The sequence below is a fragment of the Muntiacus reevesi genome, chromosome 11 (genome assembly GCF_963930625.1).
Source record: "Muntiacus reevesi chromosome 11, mMunRee1.1, whole genome shotgun sequence".
NCBI classification, from domain to species: Eukaryota; Metazoa; Chordata; class Mammalia; order Artiodactyla; family Cervidae; genus Muntiacus; species Muntiacus reevesi.
In genome coordinates, this window is record NC_089259.1 from 10,055,218 (window position 1) to 10,075,898 (window position 20,681).

The window sequence follows — 20,681 nt, forward strand, 5'->3', positions numbered from 1 at the left end:
ACACACACACACAGCCCACAGGGTCGCAAAGAGTCGGACACGAGTGAAGCCACACACACACACACACACACACACACACACACCTCCCCACGAGTGAAGCCACACACACACACACACACACACACTTCCCCCCACAGGGTCGCAAAGAGTCGGACATGAGTGAAGCCCCCCCCCCCCCCACACACACACCTCCCCCCACAGGGTCGCAAAGAGTCGGACACGAGTGAAGCCACACACACACACACACACACACACACACCCCTTCCCACGAGTGAAGCCACACACACACACACACACACTTCCCCCCACAGGGTCGCAAAGAGTCGGACACGAGTGAAGCCACACACACACACACACACACACACCTCCCCACGAGTGAAGCCACACACATACACACACACACACACACACACAACTTCCCCCCACAGGGTCGCAAAGAGTCGGACATGAGTGAAGCCCCACACACACACACACACACACCTCCCCCCACAGGGTCGCAAAGAGTCGGACACGAGTGAAGCCACACACACACACACACACACACACACACACACACACACCCCTCCCCACGAGTGAAGCCACACACACACACACACACTTCCCCCCACAGGGTCGCAAAGAGTCGGACACGAGTGAAGCCACACACACACACACACACACACACACACACACACCCCTTCCCACGAGTGAAGCCACACACACACACACTTCCCCCCACAGGGTCGCAAAGAGTCGGACACGAGTGAAGCCACACACACACACACACACACACACACACACACACACACACACACCTCCCCACGAGTGAAGCCACACACACACACACACACACACACACACACTTCCCCCCACAGGGTCGCAAAGAGTCGGACACGAGTGAAGCCCCACACACACACACACACACACCTCCCCCCACAGGGTCGCAAAGAGTCGGACACGAGTGAAGCCACACACACACACACACCCCTCCCCACGAGTGAAGCCACACACACACACACACACACACACACTTCCCCCCACAGGGTCGCAAAGAGTCGGACACGAGTGAAGCCACACACACACACACACACACCTCCCCCCACAGGGTCGCAAAGAGTCGGACACGAGTGAAGCCACACACACACACATACACCTCCCCCCACAGGGTCACAAAGAGTCGGACACGAGTGAAGCCACACACACACACACACACACACACACACACACACACACACACACCCCTCCCCACGAGTGAAGCCACACACACACACACACACACACTTCCCCCCACAGGGTCGCAAAGAGTCGGACACGAGTGAAGCCACACACACACACACACACACACACACACACCTCCCCACGAGTGAAGCCACACACACACACACACACACACACACACACACTTCCCCCCACAGGGTCGCAAAGAGTCGGACACGAGTGAAGCCACACACACACACACACACACACACACACCCCTCCCCACGAGTGAAGCCACACACACACACACACACACACACTTCCCCCCACAGGGTCGCAAAGAGTCGGACACGAGTGAAGCCACACACACACACACACACCTCCCCCCACAGGGTCGCAAAGAGTCGGACACGAGTGAAGCCACACACACACACATACACCTCCCCCCACAGGGTCGCAAAGAGTCGGACACGACTGAAGCCACACACACACACAGAAGAGAGAGAATATAAGGGGAAAAAAAGTACTCCAAGACTAAACGTCAAAAAAGAAAACAAATGCTAAGAGGAAAAAAACGTACGTTCTGAAGAAACAGAAGGATAACCAGAGCAGGAATGGAGATCTGAGAACTGAAAATGGGAGTGCCGGAGTTTCCTGGTGGCTAAGCGGTTAGGACTCCAGGTTGTACCCATGACCCAGGAAGGAGGGGAGGGGAGGGGAGGGGAGGGGGCAGGCAGGGAGGAAGAAAACCGGAGTCTAGAAACAAAGTGGGACCAAGTAACACCCAAGTTGAGATACTAGACAGTAAGTTAAGAGGCTCAAATGAAGTTTTTTAACTTACTGGAGTCATAAATTTTCATTGCACAGAATGGTAAAAAAGAAGCAGTACTTTAGCATGTTACTTTAAGGCAAGTCATCCAAACCACTTCTTAAAATTCCCTTCTTCACCCATAAACCAACTGTATTTAGACTAGGCATTGTGTAACATAGTCATGTATATTAGGAACGCCATGTGGCTCAGGAAAATCCTGAATCCCACATCGTTAGGCAACAGATAAACAAACTTAAGATAATACATCCTTTAAAATGCAAGCACAACTATTAATAGTACTAGAACCTTTTCAAAATCCTGCCTTCTGTTGTAACAGTGTCATTCCTAAAAAAGAAGCTGCTTTCAAGAGGCAAAAATGCCTCCTTACTTAGAATCATGGACTTTTAATTAAACTTTAAGACCCTATAGATTATTTACAGATAAAGAACCTAAGACATAAGAAGGCTGTAAGCCTGTTAAGGATTTTAAAGCTAATGGGTGGCAGGGACTTGCTGGAGCCAGGAGTCTTGTCTCTGGGGTAGTGCTGCAGGCCTCTGACTTACTAACTGTAACGAGAGCCCCTTGAGGACTAATGGTACTGAGAAAGCAGGATCACTGCCTTGTTCCCCAAGCGGAAAATCTTAGAAATTCATATATGCAAGAACTTCACATTGCCTTTTCTTTCAATGTTCAAGAGCAAAAAAAAAAAAGTAGCCCCTAACTCAAAGGGGGTAGGACAAGTGAAAACTGAGGCACGCATAAACAAGGAGGGACAGCAGGCCGAAGCATAGTCAGGTATCACCCCAACTCTCTCTCCTCAAGAACTCTCCTACACATCCCGTCCAATGATTCAAATCAAAAGGCTGAGTCCCCACCTCTTTGGACATGATGGCTAATCTGGTTCCCATGTACCCCATCCTCTGCTGTGAGGGTACACAGTACTGCTTTGCCACAAAACGTTAGTGAGTCCTAACAGACACCAACCTCGAGGGCACTCTGGTTCTGAAACTACAACGGGAAAACTGATCAGGCCTACAGGTCATCCATTGCCTCTGCTTTGCAACAGCTCAGACTGTCAAGAATTTTAATCATAGAACACTTTTTCTATCTCAAACCTCTATTTATAATAAGTTCACCATTCAACCATTCCACAGTTCCTTCATGAATGTTAATTTTCTCTCTCTGCTAGATTATATGAAGTCTTTGAAGTTAATGATCATGTCTTTTGGTTTTTGTATTCCCATAGTATCTATTTATTCTAGAAACAGAATACATACTAAATATATACATATTAATTTACTCTCAACAGCTGCCCTAAACCACCAAAAGTAATCATGGGGCTGTAAGAAGAGAGATTTTCTAATAAAGAAAAAAACACAAAAATCAAATCAAGCCACCAGTGCTGTAATTTCAGGAATCCTGCTGTGGCAAAAGCAGCAAGAAGTGGAGTTGGGTGGGCTCTTCTAAATTACTGTGTGACCCTGCTTTACAGATTAGACTTCAACATAGTTAATTTACAGAATAGAAAACTCAGGTGTCAATGTTTTACACAGGAATTTGAAAGGTAAGGACCAAAATTCTCAGTGCAATTACAAATATTTCTCATAAAAATAATCAAATGGGAATTTCCTTGTGATAAATAATTTCTCAAAGTTTTCATTAAAAACTTAAGAAAAAGGTAAATAAATCAAACTTTTTCATAGAAAAATTCTATTTACAACTCCATTCAAAAGCAGTTTTTAAAAGCAAACAATCTAACACTGAAATTGAGAAATTTATGCTCACCCAAAGTTACCACATCTAATAAATTATTAATAGAATACTGCATCAAAAATAAGGCAATAACCCAAGATATAACCATTAATGGTTTCTCCACTCCCACTACTAGGTAGAAATAATCTGTCTAGTAGCAAATGATACTTCATTCCATTTCAGCATATCTGAAATCCTTAAGGACAAAAGTGATAAAATATGATCTTCATTCTTCATTAGACTTTTAGAACACTTGAAGGAAAATAATTTCTAAAGCACAAAGAGGTAAAGAGGTATAATCTTTGAAAAGATGTACTCAGTGTTCAAAATTCAAGAATGCAATATTAATACACAATGGGCGTTAGGTGAATATACGCAATACAGTGATAACAAATTAATTTATTTAGTACTTTTTCCATTCCATATCATCAGGAGGATTGATTTCAACTTTTCTTTTACCTACATCAGACCAGTTGGTACTCAAAACTGTACCACCAGACTCCATCTGCAATAAGAAATAAAAATAGATTAATTCTTGGACCATATAATCCAAACAATTATTTTTCAAAAAATGTTCCAAGCCCAGAGCACCAAACACAAGCTTCATTTGACTCAACACATACAACACAATATTTTAATTTAACGTTACACGTTCCAGGTGAGTTACTATACTTTGCAAAAATCTGAAAAGGAAACTCTAGTTATGTTGAAGGACCATGTCCACAGACACTGCCATATAAAACATCATGTCTCCCTGCTGATCAGCAGAGAGGTATATATGGAAAAACTACCTTCAGATGAAACTGGCTCCCAAGGAAAACGATGATATAATCTCTTTTGTGGAGCTTAATAAAGACTTTGCAAGGCAAACTCTTTCTGGCTGGACAGAATTCTGAGTCTCTTAGCCTTCTATGTCAAATACATGCAAATGCAAGTGTACACTGGAATTATTTTTGAATCAAGGTACATATACATACAGATACAGTATCTCAGGGAAGAATCTGCCATCTACTTACTACCCAGTGAATATAACAGCTACCAACAATCCTAGCATATTCATAAATACACTAAAAAAAAAAGAAAATAAAGCTCTAAATACTGTTATCTTGGAGCTTCCCAGGGGGCTCAGTGGTAAACAACCTGTCTGCCAATGCAGGAGACGAAGGTTCAATCCCTGGGCTGGGAAGATCCCCTGGAAGAGGAAATGGCAATTCATTTCAGCATTCTTGCCTGGGAAATCCCATGGACAGAGGAGCCTGGCGGGTTACAGTGTTTGGGGTCACAAAAGAGTTGGACATGACTAAACATCACTACCATTTGTAATCTTAACACAATAAAAAAAAAAAATCACTGACTTGGATCACAGCAAGTAAGTTGTTAAAACTCTAAACATTTAAAAATAACCAACTTGCGTTATTGGTGAATGTACAGTTATACACGCTACCATTACACTGGAGCCACAAAACAATGCCAATGCCCCACACTCTCTGCCAAGCTCCTTCCCCTGGGTTCCTCTGCATGGGATGCTCTTCTCCATCCTGCTTCTTTTTATGTCTTCAGCTATCCTCCAAACTGGACAGGGCACCATCTCTCTGTGGCCTTCTTTGGCCCTATTTAGGACTCTAGCTACTTTCTCTTGTAAGATCTGTCTACTGGGTGAGCAAGATCACCATTAATATAAACTGGATGACATCACACTTACATTTAACTTACAGTTAAAACTGTAAGGATCTGCTTTCTTAAACCTGCTTCCCACCCCTGGCTTCAAACTAAAAATGAGAGTTTCTAAAAGGCAAGGAGCATATTTTACCAATACTTATATATGCTAGATCAATACTTTAGCATACATATTTTTTACCATATATATTACCAATATTCAAATGCTAGATCAATACTTTACCATACATACCATACATATTTTACCAATACTTAAATGCAGTAGCCTGGCACATAGTAGGCTTCAAATAAAATACTGAATAAAATGGGACAATGTCTATATAATAAATCACTCCTAAGAGAACTGAAAAAAGCAGATTTAATTTATAACCTGATCATGTTTGCTGTGACATTTACCTTCCCCTTTCTTCTTATAGACTGCAATGCGTCTGAGCACTCCCCTGATCTCCTCTGTACCCTTGGTCTTCCTGCCCAGCCAGCCTGAGAGCTCACAGAAGAGACACAGCTCGCTCCTCTGTACAGGCGGACCTTGTGTCATTGTGCTTCCCTTTACTGCGCTCTGTAGATGCTGCACTGTTTACAACTGGAAGGTCTGGGGCAACCCTGCATCAAGTGAGTCTACTAAGTCACTTTCCCAACAGTGTGAGCTCGTTCCACGTTTCTGTCACATTCTGATAATTCTCCTCTATTTCAAACTTTTCCACTGTTACTATATTTGTCACAAGAATCTGTGACCAGTGATCTTTGATGTTACTCCTGCAAAAAACTACGACTTGCTGAAGACTAATATAAAGTTAGCATATTTTAGCAATAAAGTATTTTAAAATTAAGATACATGGACTGTTTTTTAGACATGTTATTACACTCAACAGACTACAGCATAGGGTAAATGTAACTTTCATACAAACTAGAAAACCAAAAAGTATGACTCATTTTATTGCAAGATTTGATTTAAAATGGCAGTCTAGAATTAAATCCACAGTTCTCCAAGGTATGCCGGTATTCCCACAAGGACAGAAGCCAAGTCCTTACTATGTTCCAAATCAATGTTGTCAGACAGAGGGCTTATTTATGAATGTGTATAGTTCAATTACAATGAGCAAAGTTTCTATACGAAAATGGACACAGATTCCGTATCTTTGAAATTTTACACACTATTTTGTCTAGCAAGCTCTTAAAAAGTCAATATTTAAACTAATTTCTGGGAATTACCTGGGGGCCCAGTGGTTAGGACTCCACACTTCCACTTCAGGGGGCATAGGTTTGATCCCTTGCTAGGAAACTAAGATCCCACAAACCGCAGAGTGTGTGTGTGGGGGTGGGGAACTGCTTTCTCCTTTAGGAGGCATTAAGTAAATATACTTTTTCCTATTCTTTCCACTAAGTACAACTAAAAACCTTGCATGTCATTTAAATAACAAACGTAAGAAAACAAATCAGCTAGGGACCCTGGGACGCAAGGAACAACACAGTGGTGAGTTCCTTGGGTTTTCTTTTGCCTCATTTTTTCAAGAGTTGGAACTGAAGAAGCTGGAAATGCCAAAGGGTATGATCAAAAAACCCAACAAAAGGCTACTTTCTCTAGCCAAAGGACAAAGACTATCAGGAAAACAGAAACCTTTTAGACAGTAATCACTCCAGTCAAAACCACAGTGAAGACTGTGGTCCGTCTCCACCCAGGCCAGCGCCGTGAAGAGCCGAGACTTCGATCCATGCTATGGTACCATGAAGTGGCCTCCTCTGCTGACAGGTTCAGTGGAAACCACCTGGGCAGCTGAACAGCTGCCTACTTCCAGCAGTGACAAGGAGTGGCCCTGGGGTGTCTACAGAGGCAGAGTGGGATACACGGATTTCAACCTCCACCTGGCAATAGTGAAGTAGTGACTTCCCTTCCTTTATCAGAGTGGTCGTCAGAGAAAGCTACTTCAGAAGGAAGGTTTAAATAAGATCTACAGTTTCACAATATGAAAATGTCCAGGTTTCAACTATGTACCACTTGGCACTGATGAAAAACACCAAGAATCAGAAAGATTTCAGATCATATGTTTAAAAAGAGAAGACAACCAATAGATGACAACAGAGATGACAAAGAAGTTAAAATTACCTGATGTACTTTTAAAGCAGTCAGGGTAAAAATGTTTCAACAAGAATTATGAACTAGCTTGAAACAAATGAAAAAAAATAGAAACCTCAGTAAAGAAAGATATAAGGAAGAACCAAATGAAAGTTTTAGAATTGAAAAATACACGAAATAAAAAGATCGGTGAACGGGCTCAAGAGCAGAATAGAGAAAATAAAGAATTGAACTGGAAAACGAACCTATATAAATCTGAATGACAGAGAGGAGAGACAAAATGAAGAGTCTCAGGAATATGTAGTACTGTAACAAACTATCCAATATTTGTGTCATCAGGTTCCAGGAAGAAGAAAACAGAAGGCAGGTTTGAAAAGGTTCTCAATGATACAATGAATGAAAGTATCCTAAAAGTGGCAAAAAACATAAATCTACAGTTCCAAGAAACTGAGCAAATCCCAATCAGTATAAACCCAAAGAAATCCTTGCCAATACAGAGAATTTGTCATGGACAGATCTACTCTGAAAGAATGCCTTAAGGAACCTCTCTAGACAGAAAAGAAACAATAGAAACTGGAACCTTGAAACACAATAAAGAAGAAAGGCCACAAGACAGAGAAATAGAAGAGAACTTGCTTGTCCTCTTTTAAGTTTTCTAAATTACTACACTTTATGATGTGATTCTAAATGTATGCAGAAGAAATATTTAAGAAATTATAAATGAGAAAAGGTAAAAGTACATAAAGAGAGGTAACATTTCTAAATGTCACTCAGTTTCAAAAAATGATACCAGTAGACTAAGAGAAGTATAATATAGCTAATATAAAATCTAGAGCTACCATTAAAATGCTATACAAAGAAAATACATTAACAAATACTAGATAAATCAAGATGAAATTCTAAAAAATGGCCATGGACTCACAGGAAAACAGGAAAAACAAATACAGAAATACAGAACAAATAGAAGACGTAAGTCCTAATGTATCAATAATTAAATTTAAGTGGTCTGAATGCATCAATTAAAAGAGATTGGTAGAGTAAATTAGGAGAAGGAAATGGCAACCCACTCCAGTATTTTTGCCTAGAGAATTCGGGGGACAGAGGAGCCTGGTGGGTTGCTGTCCATGGGGTCGCAAAGTCGGACACGACTGAAGCAAATTAGCAGCAGTAGCAGTAAATTAAAAAAACATGACATGAATACATGCTGTCTAAATGATACTTTAAATATGGCTTAGGAATCTGAAAAAGAATGAATATGTGTGTGTGTGTATATGTATAACTGAATCACTATGCTGTAAACCTGAAATTAATATAACATTGCAAATCAACTATACTCCAATAAAATTTATAAAAACTGAAATTTAAAAAAGTATGACTTAGGCAGACTGAAAGTAAAGGGATGGAACAGGATATATCATGCAAAAATTAAGATATAATCAGCTATATTAATATTAATTTTATTATTTTTATTATATATTAATTTTTTATTACCAGAGCTAGAGAATGACATTGTATGATAAAAAAGCAATCTACCATGAAAATATAACAATCCTAAACACATATGAACTAAACAGAGCTGCAAAATATGTGAAGCAAAAACTCACAAAACTTAAATATGAAATCAATAAATCCATGATTATAGCTGAAGACCCTCTCTCAACAATGAATAGAAAGTAAGACAGAAAATCAACTCAGAATATTTTTTAAAAATTCAGTAAGAGTATCAATCAACAGGATTTAACTGACATCTGTAGAAGACTCCATTCAACAAGAGCAGAATATACATTCTTTTCAAGTGGAATATGTACTTACAATAAGAAATCTCAAGTGAAATAAAAATACATATTAAACTGAATAAAAATGAAAATATAAAATAAAAATTTATAGGAGACAGCTAAAATTCCTGAGAGGGAAATACACAGCATAAACATACATAATAGAAAAAAGAAATTAAGGGGCTGAATCAGTAATCTAAGCACGCATCTGAAGAACCTATTAAAAAAAAGAATAGCAAAATAAACCCAAACCAAGCATAAGGAAGAAAATAATTAAAAGCAGAAAGAAATGAAATTTAGAACAAAAAACAGGAAAACTTTAAGATCAACAAAAAAGATGATTCTTTGCGGGAACCAAAAAAAAAAGAGGGGGGGAAGTCAGTAAAATTGACAAACCCTAGCAAGACAAAGAAAAAAAGAGAGAGAAAAGACAAATTACTATCACAGGAATGAAATGGGTTATCACTACAGACCCTGCAGATGTCAAAAGGGTAAGAAGTAAATCATACCAACTAACAACTTAAACAAAACAGACCAATCCCTCAAAAACAAACTACCACAAGTCACTCAATGTGAAATAGATAACCTGAACAGTCCTATAAGCTATCAGGATAATGAAATTCATAATTTAAAACCTCCCCAAAAAAGAAGTATCAAGGCCTAGATGGCTTCATTGGTTTAAAGAATCTTTTAAAGACAAACTATCACTCATTCTACAAATCCATTAGCCTAAAAAAAGAGGACTGAGCACTTTCCTATTCATTCTATGAACTATTACCCTGATACCAAAACCAGAAAAGAATGGCACCAAAAAAAGAACACTACAGACCAATATCCCTCATAAATATAGACACAAAAATGCTTAAAACATTTGAAAACAGAACTGAATAATATACTACAAAAAGGATTATACACTGATCAAGTGGGGTATATCCCAGGGGTGCAAAGTTGGTTCCATGAAGAAAATAATCATATTAATCATATAAAATCACTACTTAAACAAGTTAAAGGAAAAAAAAAAAACCTACCTAAGTATACTGATTCAAAGCAGAAAAAACGTTTCACAGTTCAACAGTCATTCATAATAAAAAATCTCAGGAAAACAAACAGAGTAAAACTTTCTTAACTTGATAAGCAGCTACAAAAACCTACAGCAAACATGATACTTACTAGTGAAAGACTGAATAGTTTTTCCCTTTAAATGGGGAACAAGGCATGGCTGTCTACTCTCATTAATCTTATTCAACATAATAATGGGAGGTCTAGTCAATCAGTATAGCAATAAAAGGAAATAAACTGCACACATATAAGAAATGAAGAAATTAAATTGTCCCTATTTGGAGACTGTCTACACAGAAAATCACAAGGGATCTACCAAAAAAATCTCCCGTAACCACTGAGTTCAATAAGGTCACAGAAGACAAGATAAACATTAAAAAAAAAAAAAAAACAAAACCCTGTATTTCTAGATACTAGCAACAAACACGTGGATAAGAAAATTAAATATATAATACCACTGACAATCACTCAAAGAAAGAACCAAATACTTCGGTTTATCTAGTAAAACACATACTGGATTTAAATGCTGAAAAGTGCACAACAATGATGAAAGAAATCAGAGATCTAAATAAATGAAGCTGGAAGATTCAGCACAAGAAAGATATCAATTTCTCCAAACTGGTATACAGCTCAATGTAATTCCTAACAGGACTTTTTCCACATTAGACAAACTATTCTAAAATTTACAGAAAGGCAAAGGAACTGAAATATCCAAAACAACTTTGAAAATGAAAAATAAAGTAGGGGTAATAAATCAGTCCAATTTTAAGACTTATAATAGCATCAGTAACTTAGACTGTGGTACTAAAAGAGCAACAGACACTCAGAACAATGGAAAAGGGACCCCAGAAACAGACTCAATGCTAATATGCTCAACTGATTTTTGAGAAAGATGAAAGGCAATTCAAGGAAGGAAAGACAGCCATTTCAACAAATGGTGCTGATGCAACTGAACACATACAGGTCAAAAAAAAAAAAAAAAAGAAGCTTAACCTGCATCTCATACTTCATATAAAAATTAACTCAAAATGGATCATGGACTAAAATGTAGTAAGTAAGAAAAACTTTTATTAAAAGAAAGAACGCAGGGACTTCCGTGATGGTTCAGAGGTTAAAGTCTGCCTTGCAGTGCAGGGGATGTGGGTTCGATCCCTGGTCAAGGAACTAAGATCCCACATGCCACAGAGCAACTAAGTCTGTGTGCTGCAACTACTGAAGCCCACACACCCGTCAGAGAGTCCGCATGCTGCAACGAGATGTTGCAGGATGCAACAAAGATCAGCAACTAAGAACCCGCACAGCCAAATAAGTAAATATATTTTTTTAAAAAAAAGGAACACAAAAGAAAATCTTTGAGCTCTAGAACTAAGCAAAGAGTTTTTAGAACTTGACGCCAAAACCATGATCCATAAAACAAAAATTGATACACTGGACTTCATCAAAATTATACTTCAGTTCCACTAAAGACTGTTAAGAAAAGAAAAAGACAAGCTACAGTCTGGGAGAAAGTATTTGCAAACTCCGTATCTGACAAACTCGCCAGATTAGTGGCTCCCATGGGCTAAGGACGGGTAGGAAAGAAGGGTGTGAACATAGGTACAAGATGACAACAATGAGGGAATCCTGTGGCAACAGAAATGTTCTCTATCTTAACTGTCAACATCATGGCTGTAATATTATTTCTGCAAGATGTTTCCACTGGGGAAATCTGTAAAAGATGTAAGGCATCTCTTGTATTACTTTCTCCAACTGTATGTGAAGCTACAATTATCTCAATGTAAAAAGTTTAATATAAAAAAATTTTAAAGCAATAGTGAAAAGCACAGTCATGATCAGTTACCACATGGTAACTTGATATGGAATATCTGAGCCTCAAACACACTTATTACCCATGTATTAATTTTAATTATTAAATATTAACTTTTTCTATTATAAAAATAAATGCCTTAAAAGAAGACCATGACATTTCCAGAGCTACAGGTAAAAGCCAAATGATTACAGCTTCAAGCAAAATCTACATGGTTCCACAGGGATGACTTGTCACTAAAATCTCAGAACTGAGGCCTAATTTAGGTGGTATTCACACCCTGGAAAAAGCCCAGATTTCCTTAACTAACAGAGAAATTACTAACAAGCCAGTGGACAGTCATGTGCACCTACCACTTGCCCAGCACTGTTCTGGAGTCTCCCTTCTATGTTCCTCATCCTTGACACTGAGATTCCATATGCTACTAGATGGAAAACACTGGAAGCTCACTCAGCAACTGTGATGAATCTGACTAGAATTAACTTGAATCACCTCTCTAACCTTGGTATCTCAAGTCTTTCAAGTTCTATCTCCCTGATGAAAAAATTTATGTGGACTACACCATTTGTTTCCCACCTCCTCCACAAGTTCCCAACTTTCTCAATAATTAAGTTTTGAGCAAGAAGAAATGGTCAGACAAAGCCCATTTAAAATGGTCTCCCAACTATAGTACATACAATCTGATCTCTTTACTTATATTTTTAATTTCTAAAATTTACTACTATAATAGATTTTCTTAAAGTTTATGTTCTTACAAATGATTTGTTCATGGCACGTTTCACTTCATCAGAGCCATCTGAATAGATCTGCTGAAATAATTTGTTTAAAGCTGCATCTCCCTCCAACTTCTCATTCTTTTCTTCTTCTTTGATCTCACCGACCAATTTATCCCAATTTCTTGTATAATGAGATGATGATGGATATAGATTTTTTACATCTATGGAGTAAAAAAAAGAAGTGATTAATCAACATGTGTCGATTATGTCAAGCATAGGTAACTTTGTGACCATGGTGTATACATCTCAGCAAACAGTTTAAGTCATTGAATTTCATGCTTGTAATAAATGTCTTTCTGATATATAAATCAATTAACATTTAAACCTCTAAAAAGTGAATCGGTAAGCATAACATAAAATCTGGAAATTTCTTTTGAGCAAAATAACTCACAGTGTAAACTTCTGGTACATTATGCAAAACTAGATTAACAAAGAAACCCTACATGTTAATAACAGGAGAAACTGGGTGAGAAACACACAGAACCTTTTCTTTTAAGAGCCACTTATTTTGTTTCTGTCTGTCTGTGCTGGGTCTTCACTGCGGCAGGCTTTCTCTAACTGCGGCGCCTGGGGGCTACTCTTGCCGTGTGCAGGCTTCTCACTCAGTGTCTTCTTTTGCTCCTGAGCGCGGGCTCCGGGCATGTGGCCTCAGTAGTTGTGGCACAAAGGCTCAGGGGTTGCTATCCACGGGCTCTAGAGCGCTGGCTCCGTAGTTGAGCACACAGGCTTAGCTGCCCCACAGCATGTGGAAGCTTCCCAGATAAGGGATCAAACTCGTGCACTCTGCACTGGCAGGCAAATTTTTCATCACTCACTGGACACTAGGGAAGCCCATATACAGGAACTCTGATGTTTACACAAAAGGTGCAAAGATCAAACCAACAATTCTAATAATATTGACTTTTTAAAACAGACGCTTCATTAACAAACTTTCTCTAAAAAAAGCTTTAACAGATGTTAAAAAATACAGCTTCTAGGGCTTCCCTGGTGGCTCAGTGGTAAAGAATACACCTGTCAATGCGGGAGACACCATGCTTCGATCCCTGGTCTGAGAAGATACCACATGCCACGGAGCAACTAAATCTGTGTGCCGCAATTACTGAGCCAGCGATCTAGAGCCCGGGAGCTGCAACTACTGAGCCCATGCGCCTCAGCTACTGAAGCCTGCCCACTCTAGAGCCAGTGCTCCCAAGAGACGAAGCTTGCGTACCACACTGGAGAGCAGCCCCCACTTGCCACAGCTAGAGAAGAGCCTGTGTGGCAACAAAGACCCAGCAAAGTAAAAAATACGTAAGATGATATGTGTGTGTGTGTGTGGTGTGTATGTATATATATAGTTTCTCCTGAGGTACGTATATCTTTCAGAGTGAAATTAACTGAAAACAATAATATGCCGTTTGACACTGCCATGCCATTTGACAGTGAGTTAAGACTCCATCCTCTCACCACATTAAAAATATCAGATTACTTCAAAAGGAGAAAACAATAAAAAATTCTTGAATGTTGAAAAATACTACATGATGATCCAGAGGTCAATGCCCACATCACATGCACACAGGCAATAGTATTATTTGGAGGGCACATTGGGATTAAACAGAGACTGCTTGCAGACAGAGAGGTAACCAGCCCAGGAAGATTCAGGGCACTGCCAAAGCTGCCCCAAAGACCAAGGGAATCAAGATCTTGACACACAAATAGTTTAAAAGAAACTAACCAGATTACCTAAGAACTGTAAGAGCAGTTCTGTTCATTATTCAATGGAAATATAACATAAGCCACAAATGTAAGTCACAAATATAATTCTAAAATTTCTAATAGTCTAAAAACAATCAGGTGAAATACATTCTAAAAATGTCTTGTTTAGCCTAACACATCCAAAGTAGTATCAGTTCAACATGAAATCAATATAAAAATATTAATATATTTTATATATATTTTTTTCACACCAAGTCTAAAATCTGGTATGTATTTTACATTCAGAGCACGTCACAATCCAGATGAGTCATATTCCAAGTGGTCAATAGGTATAGGTGGTTTGCAGCTATACACTGGATGGTACAGCTAAATAGCTTAAAAAAAAAAAAAACCTGATTCAAAATTTCCCTATGAATTAGGACACATTAACGCTACTCTCTATGTCCCTCTCCCACTATTGCCTCTCTATATATCCCCTTTCTCAAAATAGTTGAGAAACTAATTGTTCACTCTGTTTTCCATCCTTTCTCTTCACCTCTCTCCCTGTCCATCTCACCACCCAAACCCTAACAAAACAAAACGACAACACATCAGTTTTATACAGGGCAAGCAAACTGTTTTCCAAATTCTATCCACCTGTCCTCTACCAGTAATCTCTATCTTTTGTACATTTTCACTAGGAGCCAACAAAACAAAAAATGCATGCCAATGGTAAATTAAGAACCTAGGACACACGGGTTTAATTAATCCTAATGCTGATTTGCCAGATGGGACCACAGTTCTCATCTCCATTTCACAGATAAGAAAGCTGGCGCAGATAGGTTAACAACTTGCCCTTATCTGCAGTCTCCAGCTTGTCAAACAATCTGACAAGCACATTAACCCCTTAGAAAAAATAAAACTGGTCAGGAGGAATACCATCTTGAATATCCAAGGCACTGAGTTTAAAAAGAGTTTGTAACTATAACACCAAAAAAATCTTTAATCTCAGAAAAACATTAATACCTGTGGATGATAGATGAACTACTGAGAGGCAGGTAACCTAACTTCTTGCTTATTCACTCTAACATCAAATAATTGCAAAGCTACTCATGTCAGCAGAGACTTCCCACTGTTAGAAAACGCAGCAACAAGCAGTATCACACATGGGGTAGAAGAACCAGGTCTGGACTCTGAAGACCTGGATTTAGTCCTACACAATGAAAACCGCTGGGTAATCTCAGGCAAGCTGTTTAACCTTTCTGAGCCCATGATAGGAGGAACAATACTAGGTCACTTACTATACAGGGCTGCTGCTAGAACTAGGTGAGATACTACATTTAAAATATTTCTTTAAAAAAATGCTTTAAGCTATATATAAGCTATATATAAATCTCAATCCAAAATTCTCTGGGAGTCAGCCCCAAGAGAAGTACACAACATCTTTACCAAATCTTTCACATAAAGGAGAGCACAGCTGCTTAATGAACAGCTTATATACCAACCTGAAGTATTTCAATTCCTAAAAATTATCTGCGAGTGTAAATCTCCTGGCTCTGCTAATTATGCTGTAGGTTAGCTATGACAGCATCATGCAGGGAAACTGGGTGAAGGGTACATGGGAACTCTATTATTTTTGTAACTTCTATTAGAACCTAAAATTATTTCAAAATAAAACCTAAAGATGAATGCTCTACTGGCAAACCTGGCATTTTCTACAAGGTGCCACAATGAAAGGGTATTTTATATTACAGAAGAAAGCAGTGAAAAATCAAAAAGTAGTTGAAACAAAGTTACCTCATTTTAGTCATCAAATCAGAGCATTATCTCTAATCAAAAGGTAATCTCTCTCCATTCATTAATGAGGTCATTGCTATAAAATACAGTCTTAGACTGTAGGTCTAAGTGTGTCCCACAGATTAATCATTGCGTTAGAAAAACACCTGTCTACTGCCCATGCTTAGAACTGACCCCAACATAAAGTAGTCTTTTCCTTAAAGGATTAAGCAATTAACCCTTGTTTTCTACTCTACTCGCAGGCTTGCCTTAGGCCTCCACCTCTTAGAAACATAGTGAAATGTGCTAGGTACTTTTCTCTGGGAAGCTCTGAAATTCCAGGAAATTAGTTGACTATAGGGAAGAAACAAAGGCATAAGTAAGAGGGAAGAAAGGAAGAGTAGGAAATGTATCAGCAGAGTAAAACTGTTACACATAAAAAATAGGAAAGGCCAACGCACAAAAACAACCCTCAGCCAATGTCACAAACTGACATAGTAAACAATCAATTCCAATTCCCTCTGGGCTTTGATGCCATTCATTTGTATTCTTATGGAGTTTAAGAAGTTAGAACTATCGTTAAGAAATATTTTGTATTCATTACAGAGCAACCTTATTATACTCCATGTATTTTATCTTAAGAACATAAATAATTAAAGGAGAAAGAATACTCATCACTATTTAATTTCAACTATATAACACAATATGAATCTAAAGCTCATCAAGACCAGAAAACAAACCTGCTATGAATGGTTTGGGGTTAGGCACATCTCCTTGCCCCTCTAGCTTTTCCCATCTGACAGCCTCTGGCTTTTTCATTTTAATTTCAATCTGGAGGAAACACCAAACAAAATCAATTATTAAATGTAAAAGACACAGAACAGTAAAAAAAAAAAAAAAAAGCAATTTCCTTTTGTTATCAATGTTTTATAAGAATTAATAGTGTCCTTGTTTCCAAAGCAAAATTACAAAGCTAAATTTGGAGAACTCTGAGACAATTACTTTGTTTCTACTTAAAGCCACCTTCAAAACCAATATACATACACACTATAAACTCCAAGTGAGAGTCTTGAAACCCACATGCTTTTCTTCTCTTAAAGCAGTGTTCTCAACCAGGGTGACTGTGTCCCCAAGCGGATATTTGGCAGTGTCTGGAGACACTGCTGGGTCATCAACGGAGGCACAGGTGAGGAGAGGCTGTGTGTGTATCTGCTCAGTCGCTCAGTCCTGTCCGACTCTTTGCGACCCCACGGACTGTAGCCCACCAGGCTCCTCCATCTGTGGGCTTTTCCTAGCAAGAATACTGCAGTGGGTTGCCAGTTCCTCCTCCAGGGGATCTTCCCCACCCAGGGGTCGAACTGGTATCTGCTGCATCTCCAGCATTTGAAGGTGGACTTTTTTTTCTTTTAAAACCACTGAGCAACCTGGGAAGCTCCTAAGTAAAGGCAAGGGGTGCTACTAAATATAAATATCCTACAACACACAGGGGAACACCCACAACAAAGAATTATCCAGCCCCAAATGTTAACAGTGCCCACCACTGAGAAACTGTTCTAAAGGAGTTACTATGTATGTGTGTACATTAACCTGTTTCAGAGTAGAAAAACTCATTTCATTGTATAAAAATATCAAAACAAGTAAAACTATGGGAAGTCATCAGTTAGATCCCTTAAATTATAACTTGCTTAATAACAACATCCTGTAACTTGCCTTTATTGACTAAAGTCACTCTAACTGTTCTTGCAAATTGCATACCCTCCAAGTTGTGTGCAGCCTGAAGACACCTTTAAGCACCCACTACATAAAACACCTCTGATGTACGGGTCATTATATTAGTGACCCACTGGTGAAAAAGTAAGTGCACTTTTGGACCATGAATTTTAAATCATTATAACTAGGTTCAAACACATCTTTTACCAATCAAAATAGGAACCATTACAATCAACACATTTTTGCCAACGAGAAAAAAGTTTGTTTATTCCTGTAGCGTAAAAATCAGTGATTCAGGATCCAACAAACTCTTGAAAGCATGTTCTGCCTCCTGCTAGTTGTGGAAGCATTTTTCCTGCAAAAAGCTGTCGAGATCCTTGAAGTGGCAGGCCACTGGTGAGCGGTCAGGTGAATACGGCAGATGACGCAAAACGTCACAGCCCAATTCGTTTAACTCCTGAAGAGCTGGCTGTCAATGTGCAGTGGGGCGCTGCCGTGGAGACGAACTGGGCCCTTTCTGTCGGGCAAGGCCAGCTGCAGGCACTGCAGTTTTCAGTGCGTCTCATCGATCTGCTGAGCATACTTCTCAGATGCAATGGCTTCAGAAAGTTGTAGTCGGTGAGACAGGCAGCAGACCACCAAAAGTGACCATAACCTTTTCTGGGGCAAGTATGGCTTTGGGAAGTGCTTTGGAGCTTCTTCTTGGTCCAACCACTGAGCTGGTCATCGCCAGTTGTACAAAATCTACTTTCCATCCATCCCAATCCACTGAGAAATGGTTCGCTGCTGTTGCAAAGCGTAAGGGAAGATGTCACTTCAATGATTTTTTGATTTGCAATCAGCTTATGAGGCACCCACTTATCCAGTTTTTTCACCTTTCCAATTTGCTTCAAATGCCAAACGACCACAGAATGGTCGACGCTGAGTTCTTCGGCAACTTCTCACATAGCTGTAAGAGGATCAGCTTCAGTGTATATTCATTAGCAGTTCCTAGGCCAAATGAGTTGTTGAGTTGTCTCTGCAGCTTTATGACCCATTTTGAACTCAAGATAACTGCTCAAATTTTTCTTTTTATCTAACATCCTTTCCCTAGTCTAAAATAAACAGCAAGTAATAAGTCACTAGCAAAAATAAAAATTAAGCAAGAAATGTGCACTAAAATGATGTATAACATATCCACGTTTATTTAAGGAGGTATTCTAATATCAAATGGCAAAGTTCAACAATTCAAAACCACGATTACTTTTGCAAATGGTAAATGCAGGAGACTGGGGTTCAACCCATGGGCTGGGAAGATCCCCTGAAGGAGGGCATAGGAACCCACTCCAGTATTCCTGCCTGGAGAATCCCCATGGACAGAGGAGTCTGGTGGGGGGCTACAGTCCATGGGGTTTCGCAGAGTCGGACATGACTGAGTGACTAACACACAAGAGTAACAGTAACTTTTTCTGGAACATAGAGCTAGTCATGCCCAGTTAAAACTGGACAAGACCACTGACCATTCACCTGGGCCTCCATGAGTGTTTGACCTCAGAGGGCCAAAAAATGTCACCCTCAGATCATGCTAATACCATTTTCTGAACATGCATCTCATGAAGAAACTCAGATATGCCTGTGCAGGACACCAGTGACTTCACTGTATCATCTTTCCCCCACCCTTCAGACCACCTTGCTTCTTTATCTCATAAATATCCCGAGTCTGTTGCCTATGGAAAAGCAGATATAAGATTTTTTCTTGTTGTTCTCCTGTTTCTTCATTCAGCTGCCTCATGAATAAATTCTTTCTTTTGCAAATATCAGTGTCTTAATGTTCGGCTTACTGTGGATTGGGTAAATGGACCGGCTTTGATAACACAAGTAATGGTAACATTTTTACAATCATTGGTTCAATAATCATCAAACATCTACTGTGAGCAAGGTATAGTCTTCAGGAATGTGAGGGATTTTTTTACACATTAAAGGAACATCCCTGACCACTCAGTAGTATGTGAAGCACTTGAAGAAAGGCAAATAATTGTTCTAAACACTCAGGAGAGATCACACTGGCTATGAACAGGAAGGTTTCCAGGCACCTTGAGGGCTGTGAGAGGCAGGAGCATTTGCAGTGATGGAAAGGGTCTCCAGACGCAAAGGGAACTGCCCAAAACTGGAGCCCTGAGGTGTGAAAGGACAGTGTTATCAGGCAGTGAAGAGAAGACCAGGTTTGCCTCAAGTCCACGATTTTCATTAAAGCAGTGAAAAATACAGATGGAAAAAAAAGGTGTAAGACAGACTATGAAGAGCTTCTGAGTGCTAAACTAAGGCCGCTTATTACAAGGAAATGTTAAAAGCATCTCTTACTCTCTAATCAAGGCTGGTCCCCCTAGAATCTACCTAGTATATACTCACAGAGCACTTTGTTAGCCCTAACATACACTCACAGAGCACTTATATCACCTTATGTTCTCTTTATTCAAATAATGCTCTCAGCCCCAATTTTAGCCTAGTAAAAATCAGCATTTATTGTGCTGGTAAGCACAGTAATAATGATTATCCAAATAGTTTTAAGAGTCAAGTTAGAATTTTATATTCCAGTGTTTTTCCTAAGAAAATAATTACGACTTTTTTAAGTAGG

The 20,681-nt window shown here is 39.3% G+C and overlaps 1 protein-coding gene across 1 annotated transcript in view; it reads right to left on the minus strand.

Moving 5' to 3' along the window:
• Nucleotides 1–4,118: 4,118 nt before the first annotated feature.
• SUGT1 (SGT1 homolog, MIS12 kinetochore complex assembly cochaperone) overlaps nt 4,119–20,681 on the minus strand; it is a 40,333-nt gene continuing 23,770 nt past the window's right edge. Inside the window, exons 12-14 of the mRNA XM_065901650.1 lie at nt 17,098–17,188; nt 12,887–13,068; nt 4,119–4,244 (exon numbers count right to left, since the gene is read on the minus strand). Coding sequence (XP_065757722.1) covers nt 4,143–4,244; nt 12,887–13,068; nt 17,098–17,188 — 375 coding nt within the window. The 3' untranslated portion in view covers nt 4,119–4,142. The remainder of the gene's footprint in view (nt 4,245–12,886; nt 13,069–17,097; nt 17,189–20,681) is intronic.